Source organism: Polypterus senegalus, chromosome 6 (genome assembly GCF_016835505.1).
Source record: "Polypterus senegalus isolate Bchr_013 chromosome 6, ASM1683550v1, whole genome shotgun sequence".
Lineage (NCBI taxonomy): Eukaryota > Metazoa > Chordata > Cladistia > Polypteriformes > Polypteridae > Polypterus > Polypterus senegalus.
In genome coordinates, this window is record NC_053159.1 from 85547946 (window position 1) to 85562618 (window position 14673).

General features: G+C 35.5%; 1 protein-coding gene across 1 annotated transcript in view; it reads left to right on the forward strand.

Annotated features, from left to right (window-relative positions):
- Window positions 1-14673, forward strand: part of cnppd1 (cyclin Pas1/PHO80 domain containing 1) — a 38190-nt gene extending 23517 nt beyond the window's left edge. Inside the window, exons 5-8 of the mRNA XM_039756458.1 lie at window positions 1489-1617; window positions 5333-5394; window positions 10556-10673; window positions 11284-14673. Of these exons, the coding sequence (XP_039612392.1) occupies window positions 1489-1617; window positions 5333-5394; window positions 10556-10673; window positions 11284-11952 (978 nt within the window). The 3' untranslated portion in view covers window positions 11953-14673. The remainder of the gene's footprint in view (window positions 1-1488; window positions 1618-5332; window positions 5395-10555; window positions 10674-11283) is intronic.

Genomic DNA, 14673 nt, shown 5'->3' on the forward strand with positions numbered 1-14673 from the left:
GTAAAAAAAAAAAAAAGCTGCTCAACATCTAAATTGTAAGTTATATTTAAGTGTATTCTTAATTTTATTTCTCCTCAAAAAAAAAAAATCTTCAGATTATTAAAATTACTATTTTATATTTGCTGCCTTCTGCTATATATTATTTACATGGATAATGACCCATCTTCTACCTTCACAGACTGCATCACAGTAGTATATAGAAAGTAGATACCATATATACTCGCGGATAAGTCGGGACTTGATTTTACAGTATAATTTTTGGTATATTATAATGTCGGTCGTATAAGTTGAATGCGGAAAACTCACGCTATTGGTACAAGGGATTATGATATACTAACGACCATCTCGGAGAGTAACCGCGGAGCACATTGCCTTTTTTCTTTGTGGGTGCGGCAATGCGCTGTATCAGTGTAAGCTCCTAACCTTTTTCTCTCTTTCTCTGTTGTGCCTATGTGACCACACGGTAATAACCGAACTATTCCAAAGCAATGTTTGCACTGATTTGTGTTTTTTGTAACTCTCACCCTCATACACCTTTATCATAAGAGCATCCCTTATCTACAATGGAATGTTCGATCAGAATAAAATATGAAGCTGGTTTTAAATTAAGTCATTGAAGTGGTGAAAGAAATTGGTAACTGCGCTGTTGCAACAAAATTCGATGCATCTGAGAAACTGATGTGAGATTGGAGCAGGCAAGAAGATGTAAAAAAAAAAAATAAATAAGTGTTGCATTTTTGAATAGGTGCATAAGTTGGGGTCTTTTTTTTTTTTTTTCCTTTCCTATGATTGATTTTTCGGGTTTCGAGACCCGACTTTTATATGTGAGCATATGCGCTACGTGACAGAATTTAAGAGTTCTAATAATACTACACACAAAAAATATAATATGTAATGATTATCTGTGTGCTATTTTTATAAAAAAAAACTACTACATTTTAAACAGTTCTTTATTTATGCAGTAGTAGATATTTGTGTAGTTTAGAGGGGTGGAGTTTGTAGCGGTGGCAGCATTTTCATTTCCCAGTTTGATGCACAGAGGATTTCAGCAAAGGCATATAGAGCTGCTAACAACAATTTACTAAAAGTAAATCTAAACGAGAAGTGTCATGATTATTCAGCTTTTTGAAACAACCACCATGCACTTTCTGAACGAACCAATAGTGCTCAAGAAACCAATATAATATGACTTGAGTCCAAGTGATTAGAGGAGCATTCTGATGTGAACCAGGTGAAGACTGCAGTGGTAAGCAGTAGTTTAACACCGACCAATTTCTCAGCGTTAAGACAAATGAATTAAACAGCAGGTGACTTGAAATTCTTGCTACCTAATTTTAGATTGAATGCCCTGCACCAGTTTATACAGTAATACCATATTTCATGATTATTATATTATTATGGACTTAGTACTACTGTTGTGTCTGTCTTTTGTTGGTAGTATTGTCAATTTTTCTGAGGTGACAAAAATTTCATTGTACTCCCAAACAGATGGTTGCCAGTAAATATCTATATGATGAAGGTGAAGAAGAAGAGGTCTTCAATGATGAATGGGGTGCTGCTGGAAAACAGGATGTCCAAACAGTGAACAGCTTAGAAATGAATTTCCTTAAAGCCATAGTAAGTTGTGGTCTAACCCTATTAGGAGCATTATAAACTTGTTGTTTCTTAGCATTTTGGATAATTGTGTACTTGTCTTTGCATTACTTTTCATATTGTTACAGATATTTTTCAACCATTAATCACTGTAGCTTTTAATTGGTTAATACCTAGTAACTTGTGTAAAAAGTATGTGACCGCAATATAGACATTACAATATGAGATTCTGTATTTGATTGCCATAGTGCTTTATTTAACTTGCGTCCAGGCGTTTGCAATCATTTCAGTAGCTTCTTTCGCGTTAATTTTAAATCTTATTCTGTCTACAAGTTATGCTGAGAAGAATTTTTCTCAGCATTTCCTTGTGATAATACACTATCATGGTGTGCATGATGCCTATATCCAATGGCTGAAGCACTGCTGTGCATCTGGGTGGGAGGCATTCAACGCAAACATTATCTAAATGCGGAAGCATGTTGTGGGCTGCACAGTTATCAATCGGAAGCAGAATCATCCTTTTCTTCTTCATATTGTGAGGTTTCTCAACTCTTTTGGGATCTCCCCCACCCAATGGGAACGACACACTGAAATCCGTCCCGAAGCGCGATTGCCGTGCCTGTATAAGATTGTTTGTCCGTTGCCGGGGCAGGGTAACAGCAGGCTCACAGTGGTGCAATGAGTTGCCACAGAAGCGAATCCTGAAAGATCGGGGTCGCACTGTCTTACACCCCAAAACATGAGGCTGAGTCTCAGTACTTTAGCAAAACCAGCTTTATTCAGTTTGAAACAGGAACAGCACAGTTATTTATTGTAGAGGGATCTGCTACTGTCCTATAAACGGACACTGCAGTCAGGCAGGGTTGTGGCCAGGTTAGTGGCCAAGTAATCCTGTTCTCTGCATTTACAATGTTCCTTGGATCACCCATCAAATTTGCTTTGGTGGAGAGACGCAGCAGAGCTGTGAGCCTGCTGTTGCCCCGACAACATATAAACAGTCTTATATATACAGAAGCGTTGATCCCACTTCAGGATGCTCTTCGGTATGATGTCCAGTTGGGGGAGGACCCAAGAGAGTTTAGAAACCTTACATTTTCTTGAATGAGTGTCGCATTAATAGGAATGTTTCTTGAACGAGCATCACTGAACCACATAAAAACTGCATTTTCGACGTCTTCAAAAGCAGCAGTTCGCATACATTTGCAGCCTGAGATTTTTCTTTTTTTTTTTTTTGGCTTGGTCTTTCAAGAAAGTTGACAGTGTTGATGGCAAAATTCTAAATTCACTGGCAACGTCTGTTTTCTTTTTGTCGCAATCGAGAGCTGCAAAAAATTATCTAATATGAACTGTTATCGTTTTTTCGTGTGTGCCGTTTCTATAGGAGGGTGACAATGAGTTAAATTCCAATGGATGTTTTTCAAATGTTGACGAGCAATAAGCAAAAGGTATAACTGAAAACAAAAACAGCAAAAAAAAAAAAAAAAAACAGTATGCGCAAAGTTCGAAGAGAATTTTTTTACAGTGTTTCTGCTTGGGGATTGTTGTGCACAACTGAGCTGCAACCACAGAACTAACTGCTCTGTGGGTGTTTCATTCAGGCATTTCAAGGTCTTTTGGGCACTTCGTTGTAATGAAAGTATCTGCTGAATGTACTTTGTAGTAACAAGATTTGTATAGACTCGTGTCATATGGGGAAACTGTCAGGACCATAAAAATACTTCCTTGTAGTGAAAATTTCGTTGTAAAGATATTTGTTGTAACGGAATTTTACCTGTATTTACAAATCAAAACACAGCAATATAAAATTAAATGCAAAAGCTTTTACATACGTTTTTGAAAGCATTTTATTTTTAGAAGTTAACATTAAAAGTATTTTTTTATATTGGTATATTTGCACTGCAATAGCATATTATAACATTGTCGCAGTTCCCGAACCATCCAAAGGTACATTTACCTTTTGTTTTCTGAATGGATATCAAGTGGAAAAACTTGTATGCAAACATTGCTTAGATTACAGGTGTCCTTGTACTCCCTTCTGGAGTTCTTTACTGAAACATTAGTTGTGGGTTCTGAGTAGATCTAAGGACTGAAAATTTCTTTATAAGAAAAAAGCATGTCAATTCTTTCTGAATACAGTTGAGATGTCTCTGCTGATGCCAGACCCTTTCCAGGCTGCTACATTAAATGTTTGTCTTAAGCCCTTGACATATAGTCTGCACACACTTGTACAAACAGCAGTGTCCATGTTGTGTACATTGTCTGTTGCAACAGAGTCAGATGGTCTGGTCACTCAAGTTTCCACTCTTTTATAAGAGAGCGTAGTACTTTCATACCAGTTTGCTGTTCATAAAGCAGTCCCATCTGAAGTAAATAGCTCTACTGGTTTAATTATGTGGGAAGTGACTCTTACAGTATATAATTCTCTGTATTTTTGGACATCCAACAATTGGTAGTCAGAACAATGGATCCTGCCTGCTTCACGTTATTATATAGGCTGGTAATAACAGTTCCGCTAAAGTCAAGTTGGCATAGTGTACCTTGGTTCTAACCTTTTCAATCAGATTTTAAAAATATATACTTTTTACAACAGAAAGCAGTGTATTGTGAGTTATGTACATATTAATGCATTTGGTAATTTCCTAAGCCTTTGGGGACGTTGAAACTTTGTAGAAGAAAGACTTCTGCAAATTATTTCTATCCTTCTGTCGAGTGCCTGAAGTTTTCAGGTGTAACACCTCTGTACTTTTTTTGGCTAATTTCTCAAGAGCATCATACTCTTAGTGTTGCTATTGAAAAGAAACCCAGCTTTACAAAGTTTGCAGTTTGTGTTTTTATTTTTTTTTATTACTTTTTGGAAATCTAAACTACTGTCAAGCCATTGACTTGTAGTTACTAGAGGCAACTGCCATCTGTACCGTAACTAACATGTTTGACATTTCATTTGCCATTGTGTTTTAATTCAGTCATGCGATAATGACATGGTGAAATTTCATATTGGTGCAATTCCATATATATAAGGAAATGTCATCTGATTGTTATCACAGAAGAAAACCATAGGTATGTACGTATCTTCAAACACAATTGTGAACTGTTTGAGCAACTGCAGTTACTGTTTGCCACATGTAAAAGGTATAATAGAGTACTGCCCCTTGATCAGCCTAATTTTGCAGAAGAATAAATATCAAACTGTAGTGGCTTATTAACATCAAATTATTTGTTCACACTTTATAAGAAAGTCCTTGATTTCCAGAGCTGCCTTAAAAGATTCAAAATTTTGACAACACACATTCACAAGGGAAAATTTGGAATTGGTACGTATCCTAACCTGCATAACTTTAATGTGAGAGGAAAACCCACTAAAAGACATGCAAATTTCCTGTAGACAATAACTGGACATTGTACATAGACCCAGGTAGCTGGATCCCTGAGGCATCAGTGAGTGGTAACTGCTGTTCTTTCATACTACCTAATAGATTTTATGTTTTGGAAAATTCATTATATAGTTCGGAATGCAGGAATTACTGATGTAATAATTTTCATGGTATAACTGGAGACTAAAAAAAGAACCAAAAAGCCAAGAATACTTTTTTTATAATGTGTATCACTTAACAAATCAAATTGCAGGAAAGTCAAAAATAGGTGTTTTCTTAAATTGTACATAGGCATATATATAAATTATTTAAATGTGTGATGGAGTCGGAACTGAGGTTTATAAAGTTTATTGTGGTTTGTGTTTTAGGATTGGAGGCTTTATGCAGATCCAGATGAGTTTTTTGACATATTAACTCGACTTGAATCATGGTAAGTAATAGGAGGGAAAAGCTCAATTCATAATATTTTAAAGTCAAAATTTTAAGTGTTGATTTTAGTTGTTGATATTTTGGTTTGTTGTAGGATTTTAATAACTGAAATTAGAATAGTATATGTTTGGAATGTTGTTTGAATACTGTATTGCCTGTTTAAAACAGGTTGAAATCTAAGTAATCAATGTAGACCTCAGCATTGATGTTTGCAGTACACCATCTATTGTAATTCATGTAGTAATAAAATGCATTACATTTGTCATTAAAAGAGATGGCACATTACAACTGCTGAAGTGGCAGACAGCTACCAGATGGGCAAACATAAACACATTTGTCATTTTATTAAGGTGGATATGCAAATGTCTATTTAAAATTTTTAGAGCTACATAAATCTACATCACTTGTGTCATGTGTAGACTTTTAAACATGCTGTTTTTGTGATTAATATATAAAACTTTTCTGGAGAAGCAAATAATTTCGAACAATTGTAAAATAGCCAAGCTCTATGTTAATTAATTAAGAGATGTTCTGGTAATGGGAAATCAAAACATCATAGGATGAACTCTTAAGGAAACTAGCTATTATTTATTTTGCTCTTGGAGCTTTGTTACAACTTGTGGCAGATGTCAGATTAACAGGTAAATTTAGGCCGTACAGGAATGGAGCAAACAAATATCTCTTGGGAGCTTGCTTCTCTTTTCTCTCTTTGATTACTGTGGTTTGATTGCTTTTGGTTTGTGTGTGTCAGATTTTTAATTCAGTTTAAATTGGCATTGTAGCACTCCCTGCAGCAGCTTCATTGGCTCCCGATTAAGTTTTGAATTGATTTTAAAATTCTGCTGTTAACATTTAAGGCCATTCATAATCTCACCCCTCCATATCTGTCCGTCCTCCATGTTGCCATTCCCTCCCGTAACCTTAGATCCTCTTCCTCCATCTACCTGCCCGTCTTCAGCCGAGCATTCAACCGTTCTGCTCCCAAGCTCTGGAACTCACTACCTACTAAACTTAGAAATATTGAATCATTTTCAGCTTTTTATATTTAAACTTAAAACCCATCTGTTTAAAATGGCTTTTTCTTTATGATTACAGTCGCTTTCTTTGGTTTTAATTTTTATATTTTCTGTATTTTCTGATGTCTTAAGTTTTGTTTATAATGTTTGTTTTCTATTTATTTTTTGTTTGGTGTCCTTGAGTGCTTAGAAAGGCGCCTTGTATAAATAAAATGTATTATTATCCTCTCTTCAATACAGAAACTCAAGCCCATGTGATTTGTATATCCTGTTTATGACGTGTGTTGAATTTCCTTGAAGCATTTACAGTGGAACCTCAGTTCATGACCATAATTCGTTACAAAACTGGTCGTAAACCGATTTGGTCGTGAACCGAAGCAATTTCCCCCATAGGATTGTATGTAAATACAATTAATCCGTTCCAGATCATCCGAGCTGTATGTAAATATAGATTTTTTTTAAAGTTTTTAAGCACAAATATAGTTAATTAAACCATAGAATGCACAGCGTAATAGTAAACTAAATGTAAAAACATTGAATAACACTGAGAAAACCTTGAACAACATAGAAAACTAACACTGCAATAGTTCGCGCTATAGCGCTACCAATCGCTGGCTAAAAGCACTTTTTTAATGAGTTTTAAGCACAGGGAAAAAAATGAACATTTGAAAAAATCCGTAATTTAATAAACCACCAAGAAAAATAACATTGCAACAATGCACGCTACGAACTGATCGCTGGAAACAGAAGTGAAAACAAAATCAAGCCCAGTGCATTCTTTAACTGCCTTCCTACCTTAATGCGTCCAGATCTTTCTCGTGCTGCCTGTGTGTCTGCGTCTCTCTCACACTGCCTCTGTGTGTGTGTGTGTGTGTGTGGCGCTCTCTCTCTCGCGCGCCGCCTGTGTGTGGCGCTCTCTCTCATGGCCGCCTGTGTGTGGCGCTCTCTCTCTCGCGCGCCGCCTGTGTGTGGCGCTCTCTCTCTCGCGGGCCGCCTGTGTGTGGCGCTCTCTCTCTCGCGCGCCGCCTGTGTGTGTGTGTGTGTGTGTGTGTGTGTGTGTGTGTGTGTGTGTGTGTGTGTGTGTGTGTGACACGCTACAGGAAATGCACAGGGAGAGACTGAACATGTACAAACCGAAAGGGAAACTGGCTTGTTCGTATACAGAGTGTGTGGTCGTGAACCGAGGCAAAAGTTTGGCAAACTTTTTGGTCATAAACCAATTTGCACGTGTACCGAGACATTCGTGAACCGAGGTTCCACTGTATTTAACAATATTTTAGTAAAAGAATGCCCCCGTTGTGGGAAAAGGACAGAATAACTGACACGCGGATTCTGCTACATGAGTAAAATTGGACATTTGTCGTGTCGTTTGCCATTGTGGTGCATTGGCCACCATTGGTTTGTATTATAACAAAAACATTTTTTCCATGAAAACATGAATTTAAAAATAACTTGGTTGTCACTATAAAACGCATGGGGTCAGTAGCATATAAACAATACCATTTTTGGGTGGTGCATTCCTTTGCCCACAGTTTTTCCTTCAACAGTGTAAATGCTAAACTGAATCATAACATCAAATTCAGATGTTTATAATGCTTTTGGTGTATGCATTTCTAAAGTAGTGCACTATATACAGGCATGTAGAAGCAATGCATTTTATTATGCGAGTAGCAATAAAATGCATTGCTCCTGCATTTAAACAGAAAGGTTGCTAGCACAGCTACAGAGATATCACTCACCACATTGTAAAACGTAAAAAATGTTTCTGTTAAAGATAGAAGTACTGAGCATAAAACTAGTTATAAGCTGTACATAATTATTATATTAAATCAGTAACAGAGACCTGGCTACATGTGAGAGATGGGATGAGTATAATGAATGAATGCACATTATTTGGAAAGATTGGCAAAATCAAGACGTAGCGTTAATAATCTAAAATTGACTGAATCGGTACAGTTGGACCTGGATAAAATTTATACTTGGAAAGATTTGTGGCAGAAGAAATTTTATTACAAGGTAATATAAGGAATTAATTACACTTGGGTAGTTAAAAAACAAAAAAAAACTTTGAGCTGAGATTGAAGGAGTTGGATGTTTTCAGCTTAAGCAAATAGAGATAATATAATTGAAATGTTTAAAATTATGAAGTAATTAGTGCAGTGGTTCCTAGCTTACTTTAAAATGAGTTGTTCTGTAAAAACATGGGACCACTCATGAAAGCTTTGGACAAGGTTTTTCCTCACACAAAGAACCATATTTCTTTGGAGCTCTTCAGAACTCAAATTGATGTTATTTTAGAAGAATTAGGTGAATGGGATTGAGTACCTTTTTCTGGGCTGAATGTTCTGTTCTCATCAAAACTTATTTGAATGTTCAAAAAAAAAAAAAAGAATATACTCAATTTATAATAAATATTAACGAAAAATGTAACCGGTGCCCCAAAGGCGAGTAATTAACCAAAATTTTATCTGGTAGTAAATAGTTTGGTACTTTTAATTGAGCATATTCTAAATATGTCTGCCTGTGGCTTTGTTTTACTATAGGTTTTTCATTTCCTTTCTAAGAAATAAATCTGTTAAAGTAGCATTTCTAAAATTCTTTTGTTACAGCAGTACCACTTATATCTCTTAAATTATATGAATCCTTTTTTTCCCCTTTGGCTTTGTTTACCTTTGCTGTAACATTAGCCACCACAGCCAAACTTGTCACATTAGAACTGTAAAACTGGTAATGCTAATGAGAGATCATCATTTGATATACCTTGCATTGTTAGCCTCCTCCCTTTTTATTGTTGGTTACTGGGTGTATTCTTTTACAAGTACAGACTTGCTTATTGGGAGGAGGAAAAAATTCTATATTAGAAGCAAACAACCTTGTGAGCCTATATGACCTGTTTCATGAGGCTAAACTATTGTAGACTTATTATAACCCATTATTATTGTCAGCAGGTTAGAGTGTTTAAAAAATACAGATACCCTACTGGTCAAAAATTTTAGAACTCCTCAGTTTTTTCATTATTCCTTCAGATTTAATCAGTTGAAATGGTAAAAAGGTAAGCAATGAACTGCCAGAGGTTTAAATTTAAAGTTTAGGTTAAAATAAACAGGAAGAAAAATGAAATTTCAGAATATTACAAATAGGCCTTCTTCAGGGATCAACTATTAGGTTACAGCCTACAGGTGTTCTTCAGCAACTAAAGTAAATTAAGATTTGTAAGTTAAAGCAAACAATTTGCACAGGTGCCCCAATTTCTGTTGTTTACTTAAAAATCCAGTGTCTGTCTTAAAGCAGAGTTGGAACAGACTGTTACTATACCCTCTGAAGTACTGCTTGGACAATATTGCACTTTTGAAAGTTGTAAATTGCAGTGATAATGGCAAGAAAACGATAATTAACAAATGAAATGAGACGGCATTACCCTTACAAGTGTAGACCTTTTATTTAGAGAAACTGAAAATAAAGTTCCAATGAGTATGGTGTCCACAGTCCAAAGGCAGTTGAATACCTGATAGGAAGAGATCTGGCAGACCCAAAGTCATAACCCAATCCGAAGACTTTTGTCTGAGAGTCACCAACTTGTGTGATAGGTGCCTCACTGTACAACAGCTTCAAGCATGGCCGAACAGTGGTCAAAAAAAAGCAAATCTCAGTTCTTATTTTGAAGAGCTGACTCTTCTGTTGTTCATGTTGGTTATGTGTATGCTGTAGAGTTGTAAAAGGATGGTTCCTCAGATTGTGACACCAACTGTCAAACATGGAGGAGGAGGAAGTTTGATGGTCTTGTGTTCTTTAACTGTAGGCAGAGTTGGTGACTTGCACAGACTGAATTCTGCATAAAAAGTGTACAGTTTGGCTGTTCAGCAAATTGTGGCCATTTTGAATCAATTATTTAAAAAACAATTTTACACCTTTTTTTTGCCATTGTTTTTTTTGTTCCTTGATTTCATAAAATATTAAGCATTAAATATTAAACTGTGTGCATTTTCATAAAAACTAAGGTGTACTAAAACTTTTGACCAATAGTGTATGTGTACATTTGCCTTCTTGGCTTAAATTATGTTTCCATTAGTTGACCTGTCACACGATATGTTGTAAGGAATAATTTAATTATCTGCGATTTCAATAATGAAATTTATTTTTAAACAGCATTGCAGAAAAGCAGGGCTTAAAGCGTGGATGGTTTACTTACACAGATATCTGCGTGCTTCTGGAACAGTTAGTGTGGCAAGAAGCATTTGCTCACATGTACAAGCATTTGACAAAGGTAAGGTGATCATGCTTGTATAGTGAATTGTTTTTCCTAGTTGCTTTATATGCTGTCTGAGAGGTGTGGTGTGTTTATGGTTGTTTACTTTGCATTGCTATGCAGTACGCATGTATACAGTAGTGTACTAAAAAATCTTTACCATCAATGTATGAAAGATGGTGTACAATGAAACATTTTACTCTGAGATACTGTATTTGCTGAATGTGTTTAATCTATGACAATGTTTCATATTAATGTATCCTTATTGAACCAGTTATGAAGCTAAAATAAATTAACAATGCATTTGAAATGAAACCAAGACTAATCAAAAGTTAGGAACTGATTTTTTTTATGTCCCCCACCCACCTTGCCTTCTGGAGTCAATTGTAGTGGAGTATATCTTTGTCTTTTGCAGTCATTTTTGATTAATATGTTTTGTACAGCAAAGCTATATATAGTAAATTAGAAATAAGAGTGATGTACTCAAGTATGTCATGGTTTATAAGTAGAAAGTCTGTTATTTCTCTTGCTTAATGGTAAGCGGACTGTTCAACGTATGTGGTATTTAATAGATACGATTGTTAAGAATCCCCTTTTTGTAAGTTAAACTTTTCTTCTTGTTTTGCAGCTCACATGCTTGTTCAGTCTGGTTTACCTCACAAGTGTGGCAGGTTTGATCGCCTCTGCAGCAGTTCTGCAACAGCTGAGTTTCATGGAAAAAGCCTCCGGTGTACTTACTCATCAAAGCTGTTCTTTGGAGCAGTATAAAACAGCACATCTTCAAGCTCCAGGTCATGAGATACTACCTCAGCAGTTAATTTTCTCACCGCCTAAAATTAACTGCTGTATACTGGGAAATGAAAGTCGAGACAAACATGGCTATGTTACTCCTACCACAGCAGTATGTTTCTGGGGTTCATTTTTCACAACAGTCACATACTTTTCTGGAGGGAAACCTTTGGAGAAATTTTTCAAGCATACACCGTACTGCCCTAACTGTCTGAAGGTACATAAAGAAAGTGGACAGTCATCAAGATGCATAAGGCAAAATGCTACACTGGTGAGCATTTACCCTAAACGCAATACTTACGAAGCAAATTCGGTGATGGATTCTGGTGTATCTCAATATATTGTAAAGCCTCCTTTTAGTGGAATGAAGGTCGGATTAGAAGCCACCAGGACAGTGGCAGATCACCTTTATGGTTACATTTTCCCAGAGATGATGCATATTCCACATTGCACATTAAAAACAAGTTTACTTTTTGAAAATCAATACATTTCAATTCTGCCTACCTAGACTAATAGCACTAAGAATTCAGATTGTCTAATGTTTTTACATAAAATGCAGTTCACCCTAAAAATACAAAACATTTTAATTAATCATGTTTGTTAATGTTTGTTTAGAATTTTTGGGGTTATTATACCTTTTGAGAGGAAATGAATCCTACTACTCCTAAGCACATAGATTGTATTTAAATAGATGTTGGGTCGAGTAATAATTACAATGCACCTAACTTTAAATTCACTCTGAGCCTTAATTAAATCACACTTTATAGGTTATGTGAAAATGGAAACTTTGCTTGGAACTTATTTCAGTGCTTGAAACGTTGTGTTTCCTGAGATTCTGAGTTATCATTTATTTCTAAATATTAATTTAATGTATTAGCCCACCTCTTTGCAGCTTGGCTCATTTGATCAAATTAGACAGCATGTCTATTTTTGATTGCATTAAACAAAGGGAGTATTTCTGGATTAACATACACATATTTTAGTATCTGAATATTTTAGAAAACATATATTACCCAGCAAGACTCTTCATGTGCATAGCCAAAATATTTATGGTTTTCTGCACTGATCACTTTTGCTAGTACTCTTCACTGGTATAATGGTAATCTCTCATATAATAAACTTGTGTGAAAAGAATGGATGCAGTGATTTATTAGCAGTGCATAATTAGTAATTTTATTCCAACATTTAATGCTAATAAACATGGGCATGTAGTGTTTTATGTGTGACTCTACTGAGATGTACTCATTTGAATAACCATTTCAGCTTGCTTATTCTATTAAGTCTTATTTCTATATGAAGAAATTTTCCACTCTTATGAGTGTGTGACATATATTTGGTGGTGTGTGAAATAAATATAGGTGCTGAACCAGAACCTTACAGTTACAGGCTCAAGTCCTAGTGAATGCTTTGGAAAGGTAACATATAGGACAGTGGATTTTGGAATGCACTTTGTAGGATATGGGGGTTTATACTATAATGCATCATAGAATTTAAAAAGCTAATGGAAGATGCACAATGCAAGCAGTATTCTTGGACCTGTCTTGTGTGGTGTCTTTCTGATGTTGTGCTCCCACTGTATATAAAATGTGCTGTGCCCCAAGTGGTTTAGCATGGTAAAGCATAATCAGAGTTGGAAGAAATGGCGAAAGAAAAGGAGGAAGAATGAGGTGAGAAAATAATCGAGCTAGGATGAACCAGCTGTATGCTGCACAATCCTTTTCAAAGTGGCTGCCAGCATTAGTGGTCGGCCTACATAAGGTATAACTTTGTAGTCCTTATATGTCATGATGTGGGACATGAATGCATACTATTTTTATTTTAAAGTATGTGATAGCTGGTAAAATGTAAGGTGATAGTAAATATTCAGAGGTAATTGTCTCAGAGTAGTAAATTGTTGGTTTCTATTAAGCAGTTTATTTTATTTTATTTTTTTAAATTAGTGTCCCAATGGATCCAGAGGTTTCTGAACCTTTTTTTTTTTTTGCTATGGGCCGGGCATTGCATGTGTAATATTTTCAGACCAAATGAGTGTGTTTTTTAAAAACAAAAAACAAAATACACACAATTTAAATCTTAGAACATGATAAAAAATAAGAATAATTAAACCACTGTAAATTACCAAAGTACTAAACTCTGTGGGGGGCAATGTGTTTGTTTCTTTTCTTTGATACAAGGCAGTTGTAACAGAGAGTAATGTTACTGATTGACACCCTCAGTGTGTTGCTGACTTCTGTTCCCATGTTACTTTTCTTTAAAGCAGTCATTGCCAAAAATCCACATTGTATGCAAGAATCATCATATTTCCAATTAAATTATGCTTTTTTCCTTCACATTTATTATTTTCATCCACCTCACTTGACCTTTTTGTTGATAATGATGTCACAGTACCAAAAAAAGCTTTCTAAACTTTGCTGATTCTTGCTCATAATTCAAGTGAATTATCAGAAGTGAACAGTATTAATGAACAGTATCCAGTGGTTGGCTGTTTATTGTGCTGCAAAAAAATATTGTAATGTCGTAGACAAGTTACATTAGCTTGGGGTTGAGTTACCATCAATATTAACTGGTATTCCATCTTGCAAGTGAACAGCTTTAGCAGGTGAGCCTATAAAAATGGCAAGCCTGCCAGTGTTGCAAATTAATTTTGACTAGTGCAGCAACAGTGAATGGTCCATCTCAGAAGAGGGAGCAATGTAAAAGAGCAAGAATCCACTGGCAATTGGGGCCACCAAGCACAACAGTGGCCTGACGCTAGAATATGAAATAAGCCAGTCATAATTATTTTGCTTGTATGATTAGACTTGTAGTACTCTGTATTGTGACATTTAAATAATTTAACATAAAGGTGAGCTCTGCCTAATTTATGTTTTAGTTTAAGAACATAAAGAACATATTAAAACAGTAAATCCTTCCCTTTTTGTGTGTGACCGGTAGAACACTCCATTTGCAGCCTGGTGTCTGAGAATCTGATCCCTCACTCTTAAAAATTTAAGTAAATAAATAAATACTGTTACCATAATTATTAAAAAAGAATGAATATAGTGTGTATAGCAGGAGTATACTATGGTTGCAGGCTTTCATTACAATCAATATATTATTGAAAAGAAAACGTGTTGTGAAAGTTTGTATGACAGTTACGGCACTTAGGCTAAAGAGCCTGCATTGTGTGTTTTGCTTTTATAAAACCTTTAATATATTTGATATTGTTAAATAAATTTTACAATTGAAA